The 24,404-nt window shown below is 56.7% G+C and overlaps 3 protein-coding genes across 13 annotated transcripts in view; 2 read left to right on the top strand and 1 right to left on the bottom strand.

Annotated features, from left to right (window-relative positions):
- The window catches only part of XPO7 (exportin 7), a 36,728-nt gene extending 35,201 nt beyond the window's left edge, over window positions 1-1,527 (top strand). For both annotated transcript variants that reach the window (XM_087875725.1, XM_087875726.1), the window contains exon 28: window positions 384-1,527. In XM_087875725.1, coding sequence (XP_087731851.1) covers window positions 384-477 — 94 coding nt within the window. In that variant the 3' untranslated portion in view covers window positions 478-1,527. The remainder of the gene's footprint in view (window positions 1-383) is intronic.
- Window positions 1,528-1,635: 108 nt separating this feature from the next.
- PBDC1 (polysaccharide biosynthesis domain containing 1) lies at window positions 1,636-7,872 on the bottom strand. 3 transcript variants are annotated; one of them, XM_034430714.3, is made up of 6 exons: window positions 7,251-7,702; window positions 2,676-2,741; window positions 2,530-2,589; window positions 2,297-2,437; window positions 2,092-2,203; window positions 1,636-1,989 (listed from the first exon to the last, which is right to left on the bottom strand). In XM_034430714.3, exons 1-6 carry the CDS (start codon window positions 7,254-7,256, stop codon window positions 1,871-1,873), a joined length of 504 nt encoding a protein of 167 aa, XP_034286605.1. In that variant the 5' UTR covers window positions 7,257-7,702; the 3' UTR covers window positions 1,636-1,870. The 3 variants fall into 3 exon arrangements, with proteins under 3 accessions (XP_034286605.1, XP_034286604.2, XP_087731864.1); XM_034430713.3 differs by lacking the exon at window positions 7,251-7,702 and adding an exon at window positions 2,824-3,093; XM_087875738.1 differs by lacking the exons at window positions 1,636-1,989; window positions 2,092-2,203; window positions 2,297-2,437; window positions 2,530-2,589; window positions 2,676-2,741 and adding an exon at window positions 4,280-4,469 and having other exon boundaries at window positions 7,251-7,872.
- DMTN (dematin actin binding protein) lies at window positions 7,818-23,953 on the top strand. 8 transcript variants are annotated; one of them, XR_015729371.1, is made up of 15 exons: window positions 7,818-7,955; window positions 15,529-15,590; window positions 16,677-16,751; window positions 17,517-17,672; window positions 17,977-18,021; window positions 18,254-18,362; window positions 18,762-18,818; window positions 18,900-19,055; window positions 19,638-19,747; window positions 19,837-19,942; window positions 21,059-21,123; window positions 21,641-21,689; window positions 21,808-22,065; window positions 22,182-22,262; window positions 22,374-23,953. XR_015729371.1 is itself a non-coding variant. In XM_034430700.3 (15 exons), exons 2-15 carry the CDS (start codon window positions 15,573-15,575, stop codon window positions 22,485-22,487), a joined length of 1,206 nt encoding a protein of 401 aa, XP_034286591.2. In that variant the 5' UTR covers window positions 7,818-7,955; window positions 15,529-15,572; the 3' UTR covers window positions 22,488-23,953. The 8 variants fall into 8 exon arrangements, 6 of the variants coding, with proteins under 6 accessions (XP_034286591.2, XP_034286587.2, XP_034286594.2 ...); XM_034430700.3 differs by having other exon boundaries at window positions 16,680-16,751; window positions 21,641-21,691; window positions 22,000-22,065; XM_034430696.3 differs by having other exon boundaries at window positions 21,641-21,691; window positions 22,000-22,065.
- Window positions 23,954-24,404: the final 451 nt, after the last annotated feature.

Here is a 24,404-nt window from a genome sequence, read left to right as displayed (position 1 = left end):
AATGTCACCGCCCCCAGTTGAATACTGAAGGAGAGTTATCCTTTCAGAAGCCTTCGGTCCCTGTGGGCAAGGAACCTACTTGGCTCCTTCCCAAAGTTATAAAGTAGCTTACACTTTGCTTGTGTTCAAAATCCAAGTCTCCAAGAAAACAGAAGGAAAAATTGGGAGCAGCTGAAGGAATATCAGGTTTGCCCTTCACTTGCGGCCATGTTTTCAAAGCTGTAATTCAGAGCATTAGAAAACTCAGCTTTTGCCGGAAGTTGGATTTGGCCGATTCTCATGCGATTCCCCGAGAATGAGCGCAGCTCCGTCCGATGCCATCCAGCTGTTGCGCAAACGGGCAGTTCCGTTTGCCCCCATCCTAACGCCTGTTTCTTTGCCAGGTTTACACAGAATCTTTCTGCGTTTCGTCGAGAAGTAAACGATTCCATGAAAAATTCCACCTACGGGGTAAACAGCAACGACATGATGAGCTGACGTCTCGCCAGGAGCTGCTCTCTGGGCCGAGGAGGTTAACTTTTCCGATGGAAAGACACAAGGGCGTTTCCGATCCCTGCTGGTCCTCCTTGGGGCTTAGGCTGCAGGAGGGGGGCGTAAAAGGTTCATTCGGAGAGGGGTTTTTTCCTTGGGGAGGGAGGCACAATTGGCACCTCCCTGCGTGAATGTCAGAGGAACCCTGTGTCCTGCCACAGCCTGCCTTGTATAAACATGTACATTTTTTCATAACATTTTGAACAAGGTTTATATTGACTCAAGTTTAAAAAAAAGCGTGACTGAAATTTTTACATAGTGCACCAATGCTAGAGCGAGGGTGGTATGCGAGTGAAGAGTCTCCCGGCTACCTGCCCCATTCCCGGGCAAGGGGTGTGAGAGGACAGAGTTATATTTAGTAACTAGTGTAGAGGCACAAGTGTAAAATTCCAAATGTATATTTTTCTTATCTGCCCCTTCAACTTAGACCATCCCTCCCCACCTTCCCTCATTAGGAGCTCAAAGCCATGCCACATTCCTGCCCTTCCAAGTACACACACACACACACGCACGCACACACACCCCCTGCACTATCTTGGGAGATGGGAGGGCTTGGCTCTCTTGGCCACAGCAGCATCTCTGAGCAACTCCTCAGTGCAGCCCTGTTCACGGAGCATCTTCTAGCAGCTTCTCTCCCACAAAGTGCACCGTAAATCCTTCAGACAAATCTCTTTTCCCACGAAAGTTGTGGGAACCTTTGTTAAATGTTAAATTTAGCGAAAACAACAGGGGAGACGGATTTCCCTTGTCCCCGCCCTGCCCTTTTGCTGCTAGTTTTCTGTCCCCCCCCCCACAAGCCCAGATCTAATTGGAGCCCCGGTTTCTCTTCCCAAATAGCATCTCCTGGAGGGGGAGGGGAGGGGAGAATTCTTTCCTCTGGCGATTGTGTGCTGGGTCCTTTTTCTGCGACCAGGTTGCTGAATGATTTGTACGGATGTTTGCTGCATACAGTGTAAGCATTGTGGCTGCAAATAAATTAAAGTGGTTTCTACTGAACTGTGTGCACTGAGGCCCGAGCGTTACTCTTCAGGGGTGCAAGCCGCAGGGTCCCCAACGGAGGGGCCCCCCTGCGGGAGAAAAAAGGAAAACCAGTGACACCGATGGTAATCTTGCAACAGTTGTTTACAAGCCAAGATCCCGGCGGACCTCGCAATCGTCCCCCATACAAAGGCCAAGGCCAAGGGGGGGAGGGGCCCGCCAGAAGTGAAGGCCAGGGGGCTGCTCAGCGGCCCTGGGGGAGAAACCCCGCCCGCCCTTCTAGGCCGCTCCTGGGGGAGGGAGACACCCCCCCCCCCCGCCTCGTCGCACGGGTCTCTTCCGGGCTCCCGTCCGGTGGGGCTCAGCGGGGTCCGGCCGGGTCGGGCTCGGCTTCTGGAGCGGCCGCGCGGCGGTAGACGGCGCCGTTGCAGCCCTCGCGGTTGCGCGCGATCTCGATGGCCAGGAACTGGATGCGCGGCGCTGCGGAGCGGAGGAGAGGCAGGCGAGGAGGGGGCGTCACGGCCAACCCCCCCCCACCACCTCCGCCCCCCGCCCTGCCCCGCCCGCCCGCCCGGCGCTCACCCAGCACGGAGTTCTCCTCCGAGTAGCCGCGGCGGCAGTCGAGGCGCAGGAGGGTCCCGAGGTTGAAGTCCTCCACCGCCCCCTCGAACTGCAGGCAGAAGGGCCGCCACTTCTGCGGGGGAGGGAGGGAGGGAGGGAGGGAGGGGGGAGCGGTCAGCACCCCTGTCCTTCCCTCGGAGACCCCCCCCAACCCCCGAATACCCACCTCTTTGGCCGCCTCCGACTTGAGCGCCTCCACGTCCAGCTGGTCGACGCGCAGGTCCGGGAAGCTCCGGCGGAAGGCCGCGTAGATCCGGTCGTCGGCCCGGGTGAGCCTCAGCCCCGCGGGGTCAGCGGCCGAGAGCAGCTGCGGGGCAGCCCGGAGGGTCAGCGGTGGCCCAGGACGCCCCTCGCCCGCCCGCCCGCCCAGCCCCCGCCCCAGCCCCGCCGGGCACTCACGTGGAAGTAGACGTGGGCGTGCTGGAAGGCGCGCTCGGCCCACGCAGCCTCCAGCCGCGGCTGCCGCAGGGAAGGAAGGAAGGAAGGAGAGCCGTGAGCGCGGAGCCCCGAACCGCCCGCCCCGCCGCCCCCCGCCCGGCACTCACGTCGTTCCCGAAGGCCTCGGCCGGCAGCGAGAGCACGTGGGCCGCCTCGGCCGCTTCCCGGGCGCCCTGCGGGGAGAGAGGAGGAGTTGGAGGGGCGGCGAGGGGGCGCCGGGCCCACCCAGCAGCCCCCGCCCGCAGCCCCGCTCACCACCAGCGCCCCCGGACCCGCCGCCGCCATGCCGGCCTCGCCGCTCGAGGGAGGAGGAGGAGGAGGAGGCCGGAAGGGGAGCGCCCCGACCCGACCCGCCCCGGCTCCGCCTGCCTGGGACCCCCGGCCCTCCTCCGGGGAAAGCGCGGCGCCCAGGCCGGGCTGGAAGGAAGCGAGGCCTCCCTCGCTCGGCGGCCTAGAAGGGAAGCCCTTTCCTCCTCCCTGCCTGCCCGATGGACGCGGAGCTCTCCGCCCGCAGCGGCCCTTTCTGAGAAGAGCAGGCAGGGACCCCGGAGGTCTTCTAGTCCGGCCCCGCCGACTGGCTTCTCGCTCCCTCCTCCAAGCCCCTCAGCCGCCGCTGCTTCCCCAGGAAACCTGCCCAGCGGACTGAGTTTTTCTCCCTGTAGGAAAAGTTGCCTCTCCTCCTAGCTTGGCTCTCCCTGCCCTCCTGGGCCCTGGAGAGTAACTTCTCTGTGAGCAACGGAGATGATCAAAGGCCTGGAGGCAGAAACCTATGAAGAACCGTGGCAGGATTTGGGTCTGGCTCCTCGAGAGGAAAGAAGAATTAGGGGTGACATGATAGCAGTCTTCCAGTATCTCAGGGGCTGCCACAAAGAAGAGGGAGTCAAGCTATTCTCCAAAGCCCCCGAGGGCAGGACAAGAAACAATGGATGGAAACTCATCAAGGAGAGAAGCAACCTGGAACTAAGGAGAAACTTCCTAACAGTGAGGACAATTAACCAGTGGATGTTTTTAAGAAGAGTCTAGACAGTCGCTTGTCTGAAATGATATAGGATTTCCTACTTGAGCAGGGGGCTGGACTAGAAGACCTCCAAGGCCCCTTCCAGGTCTATTCTGATTGTAACTCTTCTTCATATGTTTTAGCCTCCAGCTCCCTAATCATCTAATGCACTGACTTGACCTTCTCAAGCCACTTTAGGTCTGTCAGAAAGAACAAGGCATCTTGAGTAATTGTTTAGAAAACAAAAGACAAAAAAAATCACGGGGGAAAAGAAATGCAGTGGACATACTGTGTCCTACCACAGTCCTGCTATAGACAATGGCAGAAGATGGGCCATGCTGAGCTATATCAGATGGCTACAGAACTGACTGAACCATTGTGCCCAAATAGCGTCAACAGCTCTGTCAGGCCTGAGGAGCCTCCTGAATGGAGTAGGAGGCTAATGTAAGCCTGAGTGGCGTAGGAGGCTAATGCCTCCTACTAAGGCAGCATTTAACATCCAGCTGCCTGCAATTACTGCAGGTTCAAATCTTACCAGGCTCAAGGTCGACTCAGCCTTCCATCCTTTCTAAGGTGGGTAAAATGAGGACCCAGTTGTGGGGGCAATAAGCTGACTTTGTATAAATATACAAAAGGATGAAGGCTATTGCTTAACGCACTGTAAGCCGCCCTGAGTCTCCGGAGAAGGGCGGCATATAAATCAAATTAAAAAAAAAAAGTTGGATCACCACTGATACTCCATATATATTGTTTCAATAATATGTTTAAAAATAAAAATGAACAAAGTTTCAATGTAAATATGAGGAAAATAGCAAATACCTTAGAGAAGGTAAGGTCATGATTTAGAAGGATGTTAACCAGCTGGAGCAATAGGGCAGCATTTCAACCAGAACATAGACAATCCCTGCATTTGAGAAGGATAAACCAAGGGTGTGACTTTAGATGCAGGGAATGATCATCCTGGATGTGTCTGGACTCATCCCTGCAGGTTCCTGGCCAAGATTTCAGAAGTGGGTTGCCACGGCCTCCTTCCTAGGGCTGAGAGAAGGTGAGTGGCCCAAGGTCACCCAGGGGGCTTTGTGCTTAAGGAGGGCAGTAGCATGTACGAAAAGGTTATGATCACAGACTCCGAATGAATCGGCTGCAAAAGAAAAATGCATCAACAATAAAGGCATGATCAAAGAAATTATTGTTCTCCCTGTGCATCTCACTTCACATAGAATATATGTCCAGCACTGGACACTACATATTGGAGGGACACCGACCAACCGGAATGAAAAATGATTGGGGAACTTTGGTATATTTATCCTTAAGAGGATCGCAAGATAGCTATCTTCAAGAATCTAAAGGGTTGCCATATGGAAGATGGGGCAGAATTATTGTTCCAGAAGCCAGGGCAATAACTTTATTACAGTATTGTATATTTTGTTACATTATCATTCAGGAAAAGTGTTTTAACATTAAAGGATCTTGACAGACTTGAACATTGGGCGCTATCTAACAAAATGAAATTCAACAGTGAAAAAAGGTTCTACATTTAGGGAAGAAAAACAAAATGCACAGGTACAGTATATGTGGTACCTTGCTCAATAGTAGTACTGTGAGAGGGATCTTGGAGTCCTAGTGGACAACCATTTAAATAGGAGCCAGCCGTGTGCAGCGCTGCCAAAAAAGCCAACACAGTTCTGGGCTGCATAAACAGAGGGATAGAATCAAGATCACGTGAAGTGTTAATACCACTTTATAAGGCCTTGGTAAGGCCACACTTGGAATAATGCATTCAGATTTGGTCGCCACGATGTAAAAAAAGATGTTGAGACTCTAGATAGAGTGCAGAGAAAAGCAACAAAAAGGATTAGGGGACTGGAGGATAAAACATACGATGAACGGTTGCAGGAACTGGGTATGTCTAGTTTGAAGAAGAGAAGGACTAGGGGAGACATGATAGCAGTGTTCCAATATCTCAGGGGTTGCCACAAAGAAGAGGGAGTCAAATTATTCTCCAAAGCACCTGAGGGTAGGACAAAAAGCAATGGGTGGAAACTAATCAAGGAGAGAAGCAACTTACAACTAAGGAGAAATTTCCTGACAGAACAATTAATAAATGGAACAACTTGCCTGCAGAAGTTGTGAATGCTCCAACACTGGAAATTTTTAAGAAGATGTTGGATAAACATTTGTCTGAAGTGGTGTAGGATTTCCTGCCTAAGTAGGGGGTTGGACTAGAAGACCTCCAAGGTCCCTTCCAACTCTTTTATTCTATTCTATTAAGAGTTCTTCACCAATGCAACAGACTCCGGGGTGGGAGGGGGGAGAGGGGGCTCTCCCTACTGTAAGATTTATAGAGAAGTTGCCTGTCAAGATGCCCTAATAGCCTTCTCCTTGAATACATTTGGGTTAAAGTATAAGGGAAAAAATAATGACATTGTCATAAGTATGTACTACAGGCAACTCAACTGTACAGAGGAAATAGATGAACGTTTTGCTAAATCAATTAACTGAAGTGTGCAGGAAACATAGCACTGAAGTAATGGGGGACTTTAACTACCCTGACATCAACTGGGAGACAAACTCTGCATCTAGTGGAAGATCAAACAGGTTCCTTATGAGCCTAGCTGACAACTTTGTCATCCAAAAGGAGGGAACAATTCTTACTAATAGAGATGAAATAAAAGAAGGGGTTAAAATTGCGGGAACTTTGGGCAAGAGTGATCGCATCATGTTGGACTTTAATATAATGCGAACAGAAGCAATGGAACATACTCCAACCAGTATCTTAAACTTTAAAAGAGCTGATTATAACAAACTCAAAGGAAGCCCAGGAAAGATTCTACAGATTAGAATCCTAAAGGGGAAAACAACTCAAGAAGCATGGAAAACTCTGAAAAATATCACAGAAGCCCAGTCTAGCACAATACCATTGAAAAAGAAATACAACAAATCCAAGAAGAAACCAGCATGATTGCACAAAAATCTTTCTGATAAATTGAAAGATAAAAAGGAGAAGTATAAAAAAAATGGAAAGAGGCGGAATACCTCAACCTGCAAACATGATCAGGGAAACTAAGGCTCAGAATGAGCTAAGACTTTAAACATTAAAAAAAATTAGAAAAGAGTCAAGGAAACGATCGATCCACTAGTGGAAGATGGCAAGGAGGTGATGGACAGCAGGGAGAAAGAAAAACCGTTCAATGCATTCTTTGCCTCTATCTTTACACAAAAGGGAAAAAAACCAGTCCAACCTTCACCTTTGCAGCAGGCTTGGGCTATATGCCGATATTCTGCTTAGTTACTTTTATACGTGTCTTTTTTATCCTTCGATAAAAAATCCTTATTAGAGAGTTCTTTATGCAACCATGCTGGTATCTTCCTGCATCTCTTATTTTTCAGTGTTATTGTTCTAAACAGGATTTTTAGAATCTCATTTCTGTTTCCCAAACTTTTTGAGTTGTTTTTCCCTTCCCAAGTTCCATAAATGTGTTGAAATTAGCTCTGTTAAAATCTAAGACACTATTTTGATTTTGTTCTATTGCTTGTGTCTGCATTATATTCACTCTCCCACAAAGTTCCTATGACTTCAGCTCCTCCTATCACTCCTTCTGTGTTAGTAAGATTTGGGTCGGTATCTCTGACCCTCTAGTTCCTCCTCTGATCTTGGGATGACGGAGCTGCCAGCTGGGCTCACCTCCATCTCCAACTAGACGCCAAGTTTGCCTCACAGCTGATATCTGGTAGTTGGGGTCGCCCGGGACTCCTTTCTCTCCTTGAGGACAGGATCCGAGAGTTGGCCGGGAAAGGCTGGGCGGCTTCTCTCCCTCAGGCGTGCTGAAGGCGACTCTCCGCCCGGGCGAAGCGAGCCGAGGCGGCCCTTCAGGCCCTGCGAGCACCGCGGAGGACCCCAGAAGCGCGGCGGCTCTCGCGGGCGCGGCAGGAAACTTGCGGCAGGCGCGACCTCCCGGCCGCTGCGCGCTCCCGCCTCCCAGAAAGGCGGCCAACGCCCAGAGCCCGCCGAGGGTCCCGGGTCGCCCGAGGCCGCCGGGGCTGCGAGCGAGGGAGGGAGGGAGGGAGGGAGGGAGGGGAGCCGCCCTTGGCAGAGCAGGTGGGGCGAGGCGAGGCGAGGCGGGCGCGCGGCTGAGCGCGGCGCTCTTCTGGGCGGCGCCCGGGCGGGAGCGGCGCGGGGGGGGGGAGGCGCGCGTCCATTGGGGGCCCTGAGCGCCCGCGGCCAATGACAGGCGGCCGAGGAGGCGGGGGGCTCCGGGCGGCGCAGGTTGCCGGGGACGACGGAGGGGCGGCGGCGGCGGCGGCATCTGCTCAGCCGCGGAGGTGACGGGAGGATGGCGCCCCCAGGACGGAGCGGCCCTCCCGGCCGAGCCCCGCGGCTCCGGTGAAGGTAGGCCGGGGGCGGAGGGGGTGGGCGGGCCCGGGCGCCACTGTAGAGCGAGGGGCAGGCAGGTCCCCTCCGATGCTCGGCGGGCGCCGCTTCGCTAGAGCTGCGGGGCTGCGGCGGGCGAGCCGGGCGGCCAGGGGCCTGGGGCCTGAGGCGCTCGGGGGGAGGGAAGGCTGGGCAGCTCCGGGGAGGCTCCGGGGGCGAAAGGGGGCTCCGCAGCCGATGGGCGGGGAGGCCTCCGCCTCGCCCGGCGCGCCCAGTCCTGCTCCGTCACGGCGCGGCTCGTCTCCCCTCCGCCCGCCCGCCCAGGCAGCCCAGGCGCGGAGCCGCAGGGGGCGGGCAGAGGGAGCGGCTCGGCGGGGCGCGCCTTTTGCCCGCTGCCCGCTGCCCGCCGCCTCCCGTCCCCGCCTGCTCTGCTCCCGCCGCCGCCGCCTCCAGCGCCGCCGGTAAGTCGGCCCTCCCTGCCCGGGAGGCGGTGGGGGGCTCTTGCGGGCGGGCACTGGCGCCGCTGCACCTGCCGGCCGGGCCTCCCGGGGGACGCCGAGCCCCGCGCGACTGGCGGGTCCGGGGCGCTTTCCCCGACGAGCTCCCTGCGCCGGGCGCTGCTCCCCTCTGCTGGGCGGCCTTGGCCCGCCTTGGCGCTGCGCTCTTCGGCCTCCCTAGCCGGACCAGGCTCGGTGCCGGGGCAGGCGGTCCGGCGGGGCGAGAGGCGCTGGCTCTTGAGGCGGCCGAGGCGGGGGAGCAGCGGGCTGAGGCCGGGCGCGCTTCATGCCGAGGGGAAGGTGGCGGCGGCCGAAGCGCGCATGCTGGGTCGGTCGGCTCCGGCTGCTCGGCCCCTTCCGCGGCGATGCTTTGGCTCGGCTGCCCTTCAGCCCCCCCCCCTGCCCGGGCCTTTGAGGCGAGGCGGCCTCCGAGGGTGGCACAGGGCGAGGCTGCCCCCTTGGCCCTGCAGCAGAATTCTCCCTCTCGGGGGGGGGGGGCTTGCCAGTCACCCGTGGCCGAATCCAATAGTTTCCCTCTTAATTTGATTGGTGGCAGGAGAGGCCCAAAGAGCTTTCCTGGAAATCTGTAAAGGAAAAAGAAATAGGGTATCCCAAGTATGGCCTGAAAGGGGAAAGAGATTGTGGATTGTGGTTGTAGACATTGCAAGGCCTTTAATAAAGGGTGCCGCAATCTGGGCTCAGCAACTGAATTGTGAGCTGCTGGACATGAAGGGTTCGGCCCCCAAATGCTGATCAGGGGGCCCTACATTTATGCTAATGATTGATGGCGAGAGGGAAGGGATGCACATTCGATTTTCAGAGGAAACAAAAATAGGTCAGATAATTGGAACACAGCTAGACAGAAATAAACAGAAAACCATATTGATAGGAAATGAAAATGCGTTCGGTTAAATGAAAACCCAAGCCAGGTAGCTGGAGGCTCTCTGGCTTGGTGACAGCTCCTTAAACAGTGGGTGGCCCACCGGGGTAGCTCTCTTCAAAACTCTTAAATGTCAGACCTGCTTCCTCTTGTCCTACCTAGACCGAGAGTGAAAGAGGCGGAATAGTACATTCATGTTACAGAATGATAGGAATGTCAGGAAAAAAAAGCCTCCAGGAGAAAGCAAAGCCACTTTCCGCAAAATCTACAAGACTTGAAGTGCTACATTTGGTGTTTCTACCAAAATGACTTATCGCCCCTGCGCCCTTCGTAGCTTATCTGGAATTAGGCACATGGTCTGCTGAGCTTGGAGCCAAGCACAGAGCCCCCTGCAGCCCTTGGCTGGATCAAGAAAGAAAGATTCTGGCTGAAGGAGGACAGCCCGTATCACCTTTGCCATTTATCAGCTCTGGAAGTTCATGGGGAATAGTTCCACCGAGGAGGGAAGATTTGGGAGACAACAGAAGAAAAGAAACTGTCATCGCCGATCAGTGCTAAATGATGAGAGCATATAAGCTTCTAGGCTTCCGATTCTGGGTAACTATCCAGTGGGGGCCTGTTCACAGAATGCCACCAAGGAAACGAAAGGGGCTTTCTTACCGTTCCCATGGTCTCAGTGGACTTCAGGGATGCAGGAGCCCCACGGAGCAGCCTTGCCTGCTCCGTTTCTCTGCCATCTCATCCTGGTGCTCAGAAGGCCACTCACGCCTCTACCTTTCCCCTTTGGCAATTGCTGGATCGTGGGCTGCACAGCAAAGCAGCAACAGCTCCCTGAAATCACAGAGCCCAAGACTCTTCTTCCAGATTCAGCCACCAGATTCAGCCACAGAAAGGGAATTCTTCAGTGATGACAAAGCAGGACACTGCTTGTCCCTGGCCCACTAAATTTACGCCACACTCGGGGAGAGGCATCCCAGGACTATGTGCAGTTCTACCATCTGCTGTGGATCACTGAAACTTATATCACTGGAAATAGATTTCTGGTTTCTTCTCCGAAGCCTGGAAGTGGCCTCTTCTGGACATCATCCCTATGTTTAAAGTTGTGCAAATGAATGCCAGTCTAAGGAATGCAGCTTGAGGTACAACAAGAGAGAAGAGGAAGAGCACTGTAGTAACCAAGGTGGAATCAAAATGAAGCCCAGGCTTGGCCAGTGAATTTCTTCTTGGGTTTGGGCTTCAGAATCACAGTGGTCTTCTCAGCAAGGATGAACCATCTGGGATGAAAATGTCTGGCATGTACAGCACAGTGAGGAGATGGCTGGCTGGAATATTTATGCCTGTCTCATTCGGGGAATGTTTAGGCCTCACTTGCACTCTGTCTCGAAAAGGCGATGGGCAGGTGATGCCCTCCTTCCCACCTGTGGCTGCTCTTCCTTGTCTGCCTGCATGGCAGCTTCCAGGGTGGAACTGCGGAGGGTCTCGTAGACTGTGGTGGACTTGGCTGGAGGAGAGGAGAGGAGGCAGCGGCTGCTCAGCCATTAAGCATTCCACGTTGTGGACTTAAGCTGAAATCAATGCACAAACGCAGCCTTTTCCAACAGAATGTATTTATGGTGCAGTCTTTTAACAAGGATGATTGCTCTGAATTGTTTACGTTGGTCATTCTTGAGTTCATTCTACATATGAACAAACAACATCCTTTTCCCGCCTGGAAGCCCTCAGTTTTAAAGCTGCCTTTGGAAGAGCTCTCTGGCTGGCCTTGGCCGGTTGCTAGAGGCAAGGGGGCTTGGCTGGCTGGATCTCTATGGGAAGAGAAGCCTCTTCCCCTGCCTGGATGGTGAGGCAGGTGCTCCAGAACCTCCTTTCTTTGATGCAATCAGAAATTCATGCTCCCCTTATTTTTACATAGATGATTTCTGTATTTGTAACTGAAGTGAAAAATTCCTGTCCACGTCATGGTTGTTTTGTCACAACAATAGCTGGACAAGTAGAGATGATGGTATAAATCTTTAACAAGGAAATGGTGATGGACATTTAAGCTGTTTCAAGTCTTTGGTCTTCACAAATGGAGTGGTGGACAATCTCCTCACAGGAAGGTGCATATAAAACTGGAGGAAGCCCAAGCAAATCCTCTCCAGTGGGTGGTTGGAATCCCTTGTTGGTTTGTGCTGCCTCTCGTGAACATTTCCGGGAGTGGGGGGGGGGGAGGTAGACATGACTGGGCCAGGAAGGGAGGATGTTTCCACTGGAGCAAAAGAGGAGGAGAAGGGGAAGGAGGGGGGGGCTTGGCTTATGGACAGACTCGGACTCTGCCATGCAGCTTTGGGGTGCTGGGCGCCACGTTTGGGGCTTTCCTGGTCAGCTGTGGGGGTGGGCAGGCTGCCTAGCCACCATCCTGGCACAGGAGACCCATCGTGCTTGGAATTAAAATAGGGGCAGCGTGTTTGCAAGATAAAGTGGGGACGCTGACTGGAGGGAAGGGACGGAAGGCGCCTCCGTCGCTCCAGCTGCGTTTGGCCCGGCTCTGCCGGCTTCGCCTCCCCCTCCGTCCCCCCGCGGTGCCCAAAGGCTGCCCTGTCTGGGCGGGGGCGGCAGGGCGAGGCCATGGGCCCCCGCGGGGACTGCCCCTTCCCGCCACAGGCAGCTTCGCCCGGCGGCTCGTGGGAGGCGGCCCCGCTCCGTCCGGGCGGGCTCCGGGGCTGCGCTACTCGGCCGCCTGGGACCCCGGCGCGCTTCTCTCCCTCCGTCCCGCCGGTTCCGCAGGCAGCGGGCCTCCCTTATCTGCGCTCTGCAGGCGGGCCGCGCCGGAGGGGCCGCTGCCGGCTGCAGATGCGGGCGTGGCCCCGCTGGGCGCTGCCGATAAGCGCGCCGGACGGAGAAGGAGCTTTTCCGCGGAGGAGGCGCTGGAAGGCTTCCCGAGGCTGAGCTTCCCCTCCTAGTTGCTGCTGCAGCCTTTGGGGTTGGTGCTGGCAGATCTCCACGCGAGAGGGGAGGGCAGGGGGCCATTGGGGTTTGTGGGTCTGCAGGTTTGGCTTTTTCTACAAGCCAGCGTGACTCTGCAGGAAGTTGGCAGCATAGAAATTCAATAACTAACCTGGCAGCGCATTCACAAGGCCACCGAAATGAGAGCCTCAAAAGATGGCTCTGGTTTTGAGGTTGGTGGGTGCTGTGTCCAAAGGGCGGCTTGATCTGCTGAGCCTTGTGCTAAGGAAGAGGACTAGCGCAACAGGGGAGTGAGTATGGGCTCTCTCTACAAGGGCTGGCCAAGACCTGGTGGGAGTTAGATGGCTAAGAGAATGTCCAGGTATCCAAGGTTTTGCTCAGGCAGGTCCTACTTCAACCAAGCATAAAACATTTGATGCAAAAGCAAAGCCTGATTGTCTTTGGGTTGCAAATGCAGGCTGAAGAGTGAGACAAGGGCTTCCCACCTTCCTGGCAAAAGGCTCCTCCAGCCACTGGCACCTCCGTGGGCTGCTTCCAGGGGCTCTGAGATGGCCCCGGTCCCCTTGCGCTGGGCAGCCTGCTTTGGGCTTCAGCATTGCCTCCTTGTTTCTCTTCCCTTTTGGCTGGGCCCCAACACGGGAAGGCTGGAAACTCTGATTAGGCTTTTTGTTTCAGCTTAACTCCAGCCCCCCCCCCCCCCCGCCTGCCATTTTCAGGCAGAAGCAACCCTCTAGGCTTGATGCACCCTTAAAAAAACCCACCTCCTGCAGCAATGGGGATGTGTGTGGTCTGCCCCACCTAATTAATCCCACAAAAACTAGTTTATTTGGATCATTGCCCTGCCCTTCTGCCAAAGGGCAAACCCATTCCTAGCTTGAAAGTATTGTATTCATGCAATTAAACGTATTTCTAAAGCTTCCTGTCTCCAGGTGACCCTGGGTGGCTAATAACAATAAGAAGACAAAAGAAAACAAGCCAATCCACTGAAGATTGTTAACTCGGTTAACTCAATCCCCCCAAGAGCCTGGGGGGTTGGGGTTGGAAATGATGTTCACACCGACTCAGCAAAGGGAGTTTTGTAGCTGCAACACCTGCTGGTCCAGGGGCTGCAGTGTGGAAGAAGGAACGTCTAAATGGCCCCCTTTTGCCCCTGGGAAGGAACTAGCTGGTGCTGCCCCTCCAGAGCCCCCTTATGAGGCAGCAGCTGCCGCCCAAGGCCTCTGGAGGACAAAGGCGCTCCTCCCCGCAGGCCAGCAGCCCACCCATCTGCGCTGTGGAAAATGTGAGCTCAGGGCTGCCGGCTGCCCAGCCAGAGAATGCCGCCTTATCTGGGGCTCTTCATGTTCCATATTACACACAGAGCAGGCTTTGAGGCGGGGGGAGGAGCGGTGTCCTCATCTGCTCTGTCTGGGCTTTGGCTGCACCCCAAAGGTCAGACCCCTGGCACCCCAACTGCAGCAGGGTGAGAGAGGCCCTCTTGGTCCTCCTTCTGCCTTTGGTCCTAAGAAGGGCTCAGCAACAGGTTGCCTTTGAGGGCCTTTCTTTCCCTTCACAGCAGCTCAGCCCATTTCCCACCAGGCTTTGGAGACACGGGGCCCCTTTCCCTCCCCCAGGGTCTTTCCTGGTTGCATTATTCAGAGATGGGCCCGATCCCTGATGCATGGGGTGAAATCCAGAAAACGGGCAAGTTGTTCAGCACCCAAATGCTTTTCTGGAGTCTATGACTTTGGATGCTAAATTCTTCTAATTCTTGAAGGATGACTGGTGGCTGCCACAGGTCAACGAGCTCTGAGTTTCCCTCTAGGGTGAAATGGGAGGGTTGGAACAAGGCTTGGGGGCTACTTTCAAGGGCCAGGAACCCTGGAGGCTCCCTCTGGTCACAGGAAAGGACTGTTATGGGGGGGGGCCTTCGGAAGGCTGCCTGCCTGAAATGGGGGCTGCAGTGGAGCTTCTCTCCTTCCCTGCTTGTTGATTCAAAACAAATTCCAGAATGATAAATAAACGGAGCAACGGAACAGTAGCAGCAGTTTTATTGTTTTTTCCGCCTCAACACCCGCCTTGACCCCAGGGCTCTGCTCGAGTCAACAAGCCGGCATCAGGCAGGCAGCACCCGGGGAGGAGGAGGGTTGTCCCTCGGCACTTCACTTGGGGGGAAGCAGCCAGGTTTTTTTGGGGGGGGGGCAGAAGGAAACCAAGAGCTGCGAAGGAAAAGGCAGAAGCCCTGCGTGGGGCAGGTTCCATCCATCCCTCTCCCCTGGAGCGGCAGGAGCAAAAGTCAGGAACTGTTCTTCCTCCTCCTCCTCCTCCTCCTCCTCCTCCTCCTCCTCCTCCTCCTCCTCCTCGGGGCTGCCGCAGTGCCTTCCCTTCGCAGGAGCCGCAGCTGCTCCGTTGCCAGGGCTGCCTCTGGAGCCCTTCCTGGCAGCCGCCACTTCCCACAAAGGTCGCTTAACCCTTTGAAGCCAAGCAGCCCAGCCCATCAATGGGCGGGGCCAGGGGGGGGACATGTGCTGGGCCCTGGGGGGTGGGTGGGGGGCTACCGAGCTCCCAGCAGGGTCTGGGGCCAGAGCAGAAGCCAGCCGCTGCCTGGCCGAGCTGAGGAGTGGTGGCGGTCGCGTAAAGCCACTCAGAGCTGGGGTTCCTGCTCAGGTGCCCAGTTGCCAGCACAGCCGTGGGAAACATCCCAGCAGGGATGACTTCATTTGTCCCTTCCCCGTTCCCCCCCCCCCGCTCCAGGAAGGGAATCTCTGCCCTTCAACACAAGCAACAGGCTGATGTACAGGATCTGCCGGCTTCCACCCCCAGCAGTTCTCTTTCATTGTTAAAACTGGGAAGCCCACCTCCCCAGGCACCAATCAGCACCCACACCCCACAAGAGCCTCCGAGAGGGGTTGCTGGCTCTGGCTGAGGGGTTGTCCTCAGGGGAGGGTCAGTGGGAAGTGGGCCCCGCTGGTGATGCCTTTCCATTCCCTCTGCATTCACACTGCCTTTTGAGTTCTGGGTCAGGCTGTCTGTGAGAATGTTTCTCTGGCTGAAGACAGATTTCATGGTGTTAGCAGGGACTGAGTGTGTGTGTGGAGGGGAATCCTGCATCACACAAGTGGGGAAATGCCTCCCCCTCCCTGAGCTTTCAGCCCCAGCCCTGCCCAGGTTGAAGGTACTTTCCAGGGCTGCAATCTGCAAGCACATCTGTGCACACACACACACAAACACACTCACACACACACACACACACACACTCTGCTAACCTCCTGCCTCCTCTCTTCCCTCTCAGAACTTGTTGAGTGAGCCAGCCGAGGCTGCCAGCGTGGAGGCTGAATGGAAAAGTTGCAGAAGGTAACTTCTGGGGGGGGGGTCGGGGGGGGTCTTGTTTGTTCAGCAGATTTGGAACACATGGCCAGTATTCCTTTCTGAAGGTCCTTGGTGCTCTCTGAGCTTGGTGGTTTTCTTGCAAATATTTCATTGTCAAGCTAGGCAACATCATCAGTGCTGTTGGGGGCGCTCGTGAGCAAACCCCTCTCCCTTCTACCATTGATGACGTTGCCTTGTTTGGGTCATGAAACGTCTGAAAGGAAACCAGCTCAGAGAGCCACCAAGGAGCCTTGAATTCAACCCTGAGCTACAGACCTTCTGCTTTAGGGCTGCTCCCGCCTGCACAGAAGTTACTCGTAGCAAAGGGGTCCAACAGGAAGCAGAGAAGGCCCTAGCAGCAGCAGTAAGTGGCTCTTGCAAGATTGCCATCTTCCCCACACTTCAGGCAGAAAAGGAAAGGAAAGGCTGGAGGTTCATCAGTTGTTGCCAGGACAAGAAGTGGCCCCTGCCAAAGAGACCCAGTTGTGACTGCTGACTGGTCACCATTGTGAAAGAGCCATCAAGGGTGGAAGCAGGCGGGTGCTGGGTCCTTCCTGCTGCTGGAGGCGGACAGAGAAGGGGAAGGGGGGCCACGTGGCTGCTTTCCCCCGCCCTGACAGCACTGCCCAGGTCCCCTGCCCCCCCTCGGTCATTCCAAATGAGCAGAAGAGGCTCCTTTCCCGTTCGTAAAACAGAAGAGGCTGCAGCACAGCCTGCTTAGCCGTGCCGTATCTTAGCGTTTCTTCCGCAAAGCTCTGTGCCGGCCATTGGATCAGTCTCAACGCTCTCACGGCAGGGAGGATCCCTGGTGGCGCAGGGGTGAGAAGGCAGTATTGCCGGCTAACTCTGCCAACTGCCAGGAGTTCAATTCTGACAGGCTCAATTCAGCCTCCCGTCCTCCTGAGGTCGGTAAAAGGAGGAGCCGGATTGATGGGAGCCACAGGCTGGCATTGCAAGCTGATCGCTCTGAGGCCGGCGAGCGCTTGGAGAGACCATCCTCCCCAAGAAGAGGCAAGGCAGCCAGAGGCCTCCTTCGGCCTCCCTGACTAGCCGCCTCCTTTTTCCTTGCAGCAGCTGACATCCCCGAGGAGCATCGTCCTCTCAGCTCGGGGCTCGGGGCCCCCTGGATCTCCCTCCAGCATCATGGTGAGAGCCTGTGGACCCCTGGCCTCCACTTGCCCTGCTGTCGGCAAACCCTGGCCGGCGGAAAAGCAGAACGACGAGAGCAGAGGGCAAAAGGAAGGGGCCCTGTGGGGGAGCAGAGAAAATGAGGGAAGAGGGAGGGATGAGCAAAGCTTCCTTGGCCCTGAGCCAGGAAGAGGAGGGGTGATCTATGCTGGGCAAAAGAGTGGGGTTGCCCCGTTCGCCTCTCACCCCAGATACAGTGGCTCTGAGGGAGGGGCAAAGGAAACCAGACCCCCCCCCATACTTGAGGTGGGGCTCTTCAGCACTAGGATGGGGGGGGGGGTAGTTGAAGCCTAGGAATCGAGTGAGGCTGGGGTGCTTCAGCATCTCACAGATGCCTCTGGCTCTCAAGGAGGAAACTTGGGTGTCCTTGTGAAGGGTTGGGGTCCCCTTGAGAGAGTGCAAGCAGATGCCCCCTTGCAGGGCTGGCTTTGTGCCCGTGGCAGGTCTCGAACTCGGGTTTTCCTGCTTCACCTTAAGCACTTGACCAAACCAGCTCTCATTGCATCAAAGTATCGATGTGCACAAAACTGAGCTGGGTGGAACCCACACTGGGGAGATGCTAGGCAACCTTGGCACTGGCTTCTGCTTGCTAAGTCCCAACAGAAGGTGAGCACTTCCCCTGGGAGAGGGGTCTCAATCTAGGCTTGGAAGCCCCTCGCTTTTCTCGCTCTGTGCCGTCTCCATCCTTCAAACGCCCGCCGGCCTCTTCTCTCCTCTTCCCAGGCCAGGATGGATGACGAGGTCCTTGGCTACAAAGACTTGGCAGCCATCCCCAGGGACAAGGCCATCCTGGACATCGAGCGCCCTGACCTGATGATCTATGAGCCCCACTTCACCTACTCCCTCCTGGACCACGTGGAACGGCCAGGGAGCCGAGAGGTGAGGCCTGCAGGGGGTGAGGCCGGCATTGCAAAGGGAAGCCGCCTTCGAGCCAGGCCAGACGCCGGATGCCCTCAGGGATGCCCCGTGCAGGTTTTGGGGCAGAGGTCCTCACCCACCATGCCCCCGTCAGACGGGGCTGTCCAGCCTATTGGGGGAGTGTAGGACAGCCGGGCTGTTGCACCGCTTCCAAACTTACAAGCGAGTTCCCCGCAATGGTCAGAGCAGCACAATCGTGAGGGGTGTTAGGCAGAGTAACAGTAGGTCGAGTAACGTCCGCCTCTCCCGGCTGTTCTTCTTGCAGCCCTCGCTCTCGCCCACGTCTCTCTCTCCTCCCCCATCGCCAGAAGTAAGTGCTCCTCCGATGGGCGGTTGGACGGGCAGGGAGTTGGTGGCCCTTGGGGTGAGGGAGGCTCAGACTAGATCTGCTTAGGTTGTGGACTTGCTGTCCCTTGGCGAGGAAGCTTCGAAGGAAGGAGCCGCTCTCGGGAGGAGGGGATACGAAGCCCTGGGGAGATGGCCGAGGAGGCAGCAGGGCCTTCTCCTTGGTGCCCCTCGATCGATGCGCTCTCTGCTTTCAGGTCAGCCATGAGTGGGCAGAGGCCAAATCCCCAGGAAGTGTTGGCAAGGCCTCCGGGCGCCGGGCTGGCAGCAGAAACCGCTCTGGACTCCAGCACTTCCATCATCCAGGTACGGCCTTCCTCGGGACCAGTCAGACCCTCCTGTTCCCGACTGCCGGGGCACCTTTCCGAGTCTGGTCCAAATGCTCAGCAGCCTTTCCTCACCTGGAGCTGCAGAGGGGCTCAGGGATTTGTTTCCATAAAGTTTGGGGCCATTTCTGAAGCGGCACAAAGGCCATCCCTGAGTCCAAGGCCTTTGGATTTTCCTCCTCTGGAGGTTTGCAGGTGGTCTATCATGCATCAGAGGCTGCTGGTTTTATTCCCTAACCCTAACCTCCCCCCAAAAAGTGGGGTTACTCTGCAAATATGCCATCGAGGGAGGGAGGGGGAGGCCCACAGAGAGGGAACGGGGAGGACCCGGCCATCTTCTTTGTGTGGTGGTGCTTCCCCATTTCTGTTCCTTCCCCAGAGACCAACACAACAGAAATGAACATCTACAAGAAGCCCCCCATCTACAAGCAGAGGGGTAGGAGCTGCTCCTGTGAGAGGGGCGGGGGTGGGGTGGGGGTAGCATTATCTGGGACTCATGACTCTTGACCTCTTCCAGAGGCTGGGCTGGCACCGACTCCCGAGAACAAGCGGCCGATTGAGGGCCTGATTATTGAATCCTCCAAATTCCCCGCTGCTCAGCCGCCGGATCCCAGCCAGCCAGCCAAGATTGAGACGGACTACTGGCCCTGCCCGCCCTCCCTGGCAGTTGTAGGTAGGTGCTCTTCCCCAGGCAGCCCTGGCTGTAGATCTGCTGCCCTGAGCAACAGCCAACAGCTCAGGCTCCAGGGAACGTCTTCCTCCGCCGTCTTCCCTCGGGGCCCTTCCGTTTTATAGAAGAGAGACAAGCATCAGTGTTGATCCATAGGAAAAATGGAAAAGTCGTTGCTGGTTTTATTAGGCTGAATCAGAATGCTAGCGGAGGAAGAGCAGGGCCATCTGAGAGGCAGAGGAGAGGAGGACACTGTCTGGTGGGAGCCTGGGTCCTCTGGGGACCCAGAAGCTTCCTTCTCTCAGGGAGCCCCTCACCTGTGCACAGGGACCACTCTGCATCTCCTTAACAGAACAGACTGCCCAACCCCACCCCACCCCCACCGCCCAAGCAGGAGACTGTATGCCTTCTCCATGGCTGAGTCTGATGGGACTCCCCAAACCCTCAGGGGGCTCTGAAACCCTCCAGGGTTGCTCAGTGAAACACAAAGCTCCCAGTTCCAGACCGAGCTTCCTTTGAAATATGGAGAACTGTAAGATCTTCCTTCAAGGATCTGCTCAATTTGGTAACATTCAACCCTCCCAGAGACGGAGTGGCGGAGGCAAAAGGCGTCCAAGAGAGGGGAGGAGGAGGTGGATGAAGATGCGGAAGAAATGCAAAGTCTCCGGGAGCTGCAGGAACAAGAGCTGAGCAAGGTAACGGGAAGCACCGTAGAGGGGGGTTGAGGGGAGGGGGGGCAGTCGGGGGCTCCTCCCAGCCCTGAGGTGCCTTCTCACCACCTTAGGTGGCCTCCAATCTGGGCAGACTCATCCTGAAGGAGGAGATGGAGAAATCCCTCCCAATCCGGAGGAAGACCCGCTCTCTTCCAGATCGAACTCCCTTCCACGCCTGTGAGTGATGCCCCCCCCACTTCGCTGCTGAGGAGGAGCATGGGGAGGGGGGGGCTGTGTGCATAGGACCCTAGAATGTAATGTAAGGGTTGGGAGGGACTTTGGAGAGGATCTAATCTGCCCCAACAGATGAGATGGCTCTCAAAAGTCTCTTTCAACAGCTGCGTCCCAGAAGAATGCCCTGGGCTCATACAATGGGGGACATTCATCCTGAAGGCCAGACGGATCGGCTGCCTTGCGATTAAAACCCAGTCTTTCTCCTCCTGCCTTTGAGCTCCTACAGAACGATCCCATCCTATCACGGGGGGGCCTTTGGGGTACTTGGGTGCCATAGTCACCTGCCCTTGACCTGGCTTCTCTCTTCTAGAAGTCTTCATCCACTGCAGTGTCCAGAGCCGATGCCACATGCAGGAGGACCAGTGCAGCGCAGGGGGCTTCCGATCTTGGAGTGCTCCTTCCGCTAATATGGTCTCGCCTGGCCTTTCCTTTTCGTGCAGCTGCATGACACGGTCTTGCAATGAGCACCCGAGTGCAGAGGTTGTCCCCTCATTGGACGAGAGCTGGCCAGGGGGCAGCTGTTTTGGAGGGCGAGGCTGCCCTTTGGCATTAACGCTGGCAGATCCCCATTAAGGGCACTGCAGGCTGTAGAGAGCAGTTGCTGCCGCTGCCATGAATTGGCATTTCAGCCTTGACCACCCGTGGACCCTGCTGCACCCCTGCCCTTGGCCACGGGGGAAGGCACTGGTCTCCTTGCCTTCAGGGAAAAAGTCTGCGATTCATTCAGTTCCCCAAAGAGGCTAGAAATGCTGAGCAATCTGGGTTTGTAAAACCCTTTAATCCCAATCCAGGCCTTTCGCAGTTTAGAAATCGGCCACAGAAGCTTTTGGGCCTTTCCTTGTTCTTGAATCAGCCCAGCAGTGGCTTCTGAGGTCTCGAAGCCCTCGTGGGCCCAGCTAATGGAAGCGAGGCAGAGTCCACCTGCTGCTTGGCTCCCCCACCCCCTCCCCATCGGCCAGATCCCCTCGCCTGTCCCAACCAAAGGTGCTCCTGCTCCAGCCACTGACCAGTCCATCCTCCGGAGCACGGCCCCACACTGACCGGCTGCTTCTCTTCCAGCTTCACATGGAGGAAGCTCAAAATCAGCACCACTTCATGCCTCTGGGAGACACACGCTCGCCAGGGTAAGGTTTAGAATAGACTAGAGCTAAGGGGAGACCCCCTGGGGCAGTGTGGGGCACTTGGAAGGCAAGCAAGGACGGAAGAGGGACAGGCAGGCTATCTTGCAAGGGTGCTCCTGGATTCCCACCCCCAAATGGGATCTTGATCTTGATTGTCCAGAGATGGAAATGAAATAATGAAATGAAATGGGGAGGGGAGGGGAGGGCTGGAAGGAAGGTCTCAGCATCCGAAAGAGAACAGAGCATGTTCTGGGCAGTGGTTCCCACCCCTTTCAAATTTCCCTGCCCTCCCTCTCTTCAGCCGTCCGTCCTGCCCCAATTCCTCCGGCCAGGTTTGCATTGAGCAAGACCATGGGGTGCCTGTCTTGCCATGCCTGCCCACTCCACCCCTGCGCCTGGGTGGTGGCTCCAGCCTTCTGGCAGCTGCTCATGCCTTGCCTTGTTCGTAGTCAGCCTGGTGGGAGGCAAGAGAAGCCGCCTTGATCCGTGGATGACGTGCTCTGCTCCTCTCTTTCCCCAGCTGCAGTCGACCGAGTTTGGAACCGGTAGCAGTGAAAAAGGCAGTCCAGGTAGGAGAAGCTCCTGCCCGTTGCAGGCCTCCCCCTCCCCTCCCCTCCCCCTTTGATTCTTTCTGCCCCTTTCCCGTCACGGCCCTGGCCCAGCCTCATTCACCCTTCTCTCTTGCAGGTCTGCAGGTGAGCAGGCTCCCTGATGGGGGAAGAGAGGAGCACAGAGGCCCCACAGACGCCTGTCCCCACATCCAGCAGCCCCAGACATGGGAGGGGCAGGCCTGAGGAGGGGGCAGGGGCCGCACACCTTGGTCCCGTGGGATGGATGGGAAGCCCTGCCTTCAGCTCAGGGCCACCTGTGCCTCTTCCCCTGCAGAATGGCCAGAGAAGCCGCATGGACAGAGGCAGCTCCCTCCCCAGCATGCTGGAGCAAAAGGTGAGAGAGAGCCCACCTGGGGGGGGGGGCTGGAGGGAGGCCGCAAAGCCAGGCCTTCCTTCCTCCACGGGCCAGGCCTGATGACCAGCTAGCTTTCTGCTTCTCCCTCGCCAAAGATTTATCCGTATGAGATGCTGCTGGTGACCAACCGAGGGCGAGTCAAACTGCCCCCAGGAGTGGACCGGACGCGACTTGAGGTATGGCGTGCCCCCTCCTGCCCCTGTGGCCCAGGCGGGCAGACCGGGCTTAGCCGTGGGCTGGGCCAAGCAGAGCCCTCCAAAGCAGCCGCCTTTCTCCCCCCTCCCCAGCGGCACCTGTCGCCCGAGGACTTCCAGCGGGTCTTTGAAATGCCCCCGGAGGAGTTCTCCCGGCTGGCCCTGTGGAAGCGGAACGAGCTGAAGAAGAAGGCTTGTCTCTTCTGAGCCCCTCGCAGCCACCCTGCCCAGCGTGAGCTCCGCGTGTGTCGTGCATCGCAGAGGCTTTAGGGCGCCTCTTCGGCAGGCGCCAAGGAACACTCCTCCCCCCATCCCAGCCACGAGGAAGCCGTCGGCCTGTCAGGCAGGGGAAAAGGAGCCGCCTGGGAGTGTGTAGCCGCCCCCCCCCCACCCCCGAGCATGAGCCAGAACCCGGAGCAGTTGGATGGGAAACGGGGGGGGCCTCCCTTGCTTCCCTGGCACTTCAGAGGCAGTTGTCCCCGTGGCCAAACAGCCTTGCTTTGTGGAGCTGGCACCCCAAAACAGAGGCACCCCGAAAGGGCCAGTCTCCCTCCCAGCTGCCTTTGTTCTCCCCCCCCAGGCAGTTGGGACCTTCGATTGTCCAGGCTTGCCCTCCTCTCTTCAGAGTCGGTGGACTGTTGGGCCTTCTTAGTGCAGAGTTGGTCTGGGTTTCCAGGTGGGGCTCTGGGCAGCCTGCCTGGACAGGTCATTGTCCAGGCTGCAGCTGGCTTCTGGCTGTCCGGCCTCTGGAGGGGGGAGGATGGTTCCCCCACAAAAAGGGGGAGATGCACAAGGCCCCATGGCACTCTTTCTGCATCCCCTTCCCCAGAAACGCCCCTCTTAAGATCGCCCTGCACCTTAACTGTTTCTGGGAGAGTTTAAGTCATTCCAGAGTGACTGGTCTGCGGCTGAACCTTCCCAAGCAGCTGTGTGTGCAGAGACCCCGTTGCCTCCATCGCCCACCAAGCAAGCAGGCATTCGATTGAGTAGAGATGGACACGGACATACCGGCTGCTCTGAGCAGCAAGAGCTTGGTGACAGCGGGGCCTGGAGGAGAGCTGCACCGACCCCTGCTGGCTGGAGGGAGAGCAGTGATGGGGGATCTTCGTTCCAATTACGCTGACGGGCACAAGGCTGAAACCACCTTCCTCACTGCAGGCAGCAATCAGGCAACAGAAGCAGCCTGCCCAAAGTTCACTTACCAATAGGAACTCTGAGCGACTGAGATTGGTGGGGGTGGGTGGGGCTCTCCAACTTCCACAGGATGCCATGCCCAGCAGAAAGGAGGCTGCCGCCTGATGGCCTCTTGAGGAACCTGGCACTTTGGGACGGGCGTGAAGGAAGTGGCAGCTTCTGTTGCATTTCAATTCCCCCGAAATGGCAAATCCTGAGTGTCCCACCTGAAATCCGGCTGCCTGAGAATGAAGCTGTGCCAGAGACTGGTGGGAAATGCCTGCAAAGACTGGAACTCAGCTCACCCACTTCCCTCTGCCCACCACGCCATTCCCTCCCCCGTCATTCCACTCTGTGCAAATGTAGAGCGCTACTTATGTGAATGTTATTAAATATGGGCCTCTTACGGTAGTTCAGTCCCATTCACCTACTTTTGCTGATGTTAAAATCTGTGACAATTTCCCCCTTTTTAATTAAATGTGAAGCAGCTTTATTCAAAACCTTTGTTTTGGGCTGGTGTTTCCTTGAACCGGGGTTGGTAGGCGGCTCCATGCACTTGGCTGATAGAATTCTAAAGGAGGGGGCCCTCTGGGCCTTGGGCTGTTCAGAACCAGGTGGCGGAAGTGGTGGGCGAGTGGGCACCTCCCCACTTGTGCGAACAGCAGACAAGCGTGTGCGTGGGGTTGCCGCCGTTTGTGTGGAACTATCCCCGCTCCGCCGGTCGCAAAGCCGAAACGGTTCTAAAGCATTCCAGCTAACCGGGCTGTTTCTGAGATTGTTTTTCCCACAAATGACTGTGGGAGTCCCTCAGGGCCTCTGCTCTGGCGCTCCGTGTGGAGCAGACATGGCAGAGCTGAGGCTCCTGCTGTCTCCCAGAGAGGAAGGCGTTGCCCGGGACAAGCAGACCTTGGGGAAGAGAAGCTGGAACTGATGGAAGTGAAGCATGGGGGA

The sequence above is a fragment of the Pantherophis guttatus genome, chromosome 9 (genome assembly GCF_059756535.1).
Source record: "Pantherophis guttatus breed Tessera chromosome 9, ASM5975653v1, whole genome shotgun sequence".
Lineage (NCBI taxonomy): Eukaryota > Metazoa > Chordata > Lepidosauria > Squamata > Colubridae > Pantherophis > Pantherophis guttatus.
The sequence above is the reverse complement of the archived record's forward strand: the minus strand, read 5'-3'. Positions and strand labels throughout refer to the sequence as shown.

Bases quoted from the DNA above. Each gene is read 5' to 3' on its own strand.
- PBDC1 (XM_087875738.1), bottom strand. From the start codon at position 7,872: ATGCCGCCGCCGCCGCCGCCCCTCCGTCGTCCCCGGCAACCTGCGCCG. The intron at 4,470-7,250 runs GTGAGCCCAGCT...TCTCAAATGCAG, and splicing joins GCGTCTAGTTGGAGATGGAG to GGATTGTCTATGTTCTGGTT.
- DMTN (XM_034430696.3), top strand. The intron at 17,673-17,976 runs GTGAGGCCTGCA...TTCTTCTTGCAG, and splicing joins AACGGCCAGGGAGCCGAGAG to CCCTCGCTCTCGCCCACGTC. The intron at 18,363-18,761 runs GTACGGCCTTCC...TTCCTTCCCCAG, and splicing joins CCAGCACTTCCATCATCCAG to AGACCAACACAACAGAAATG.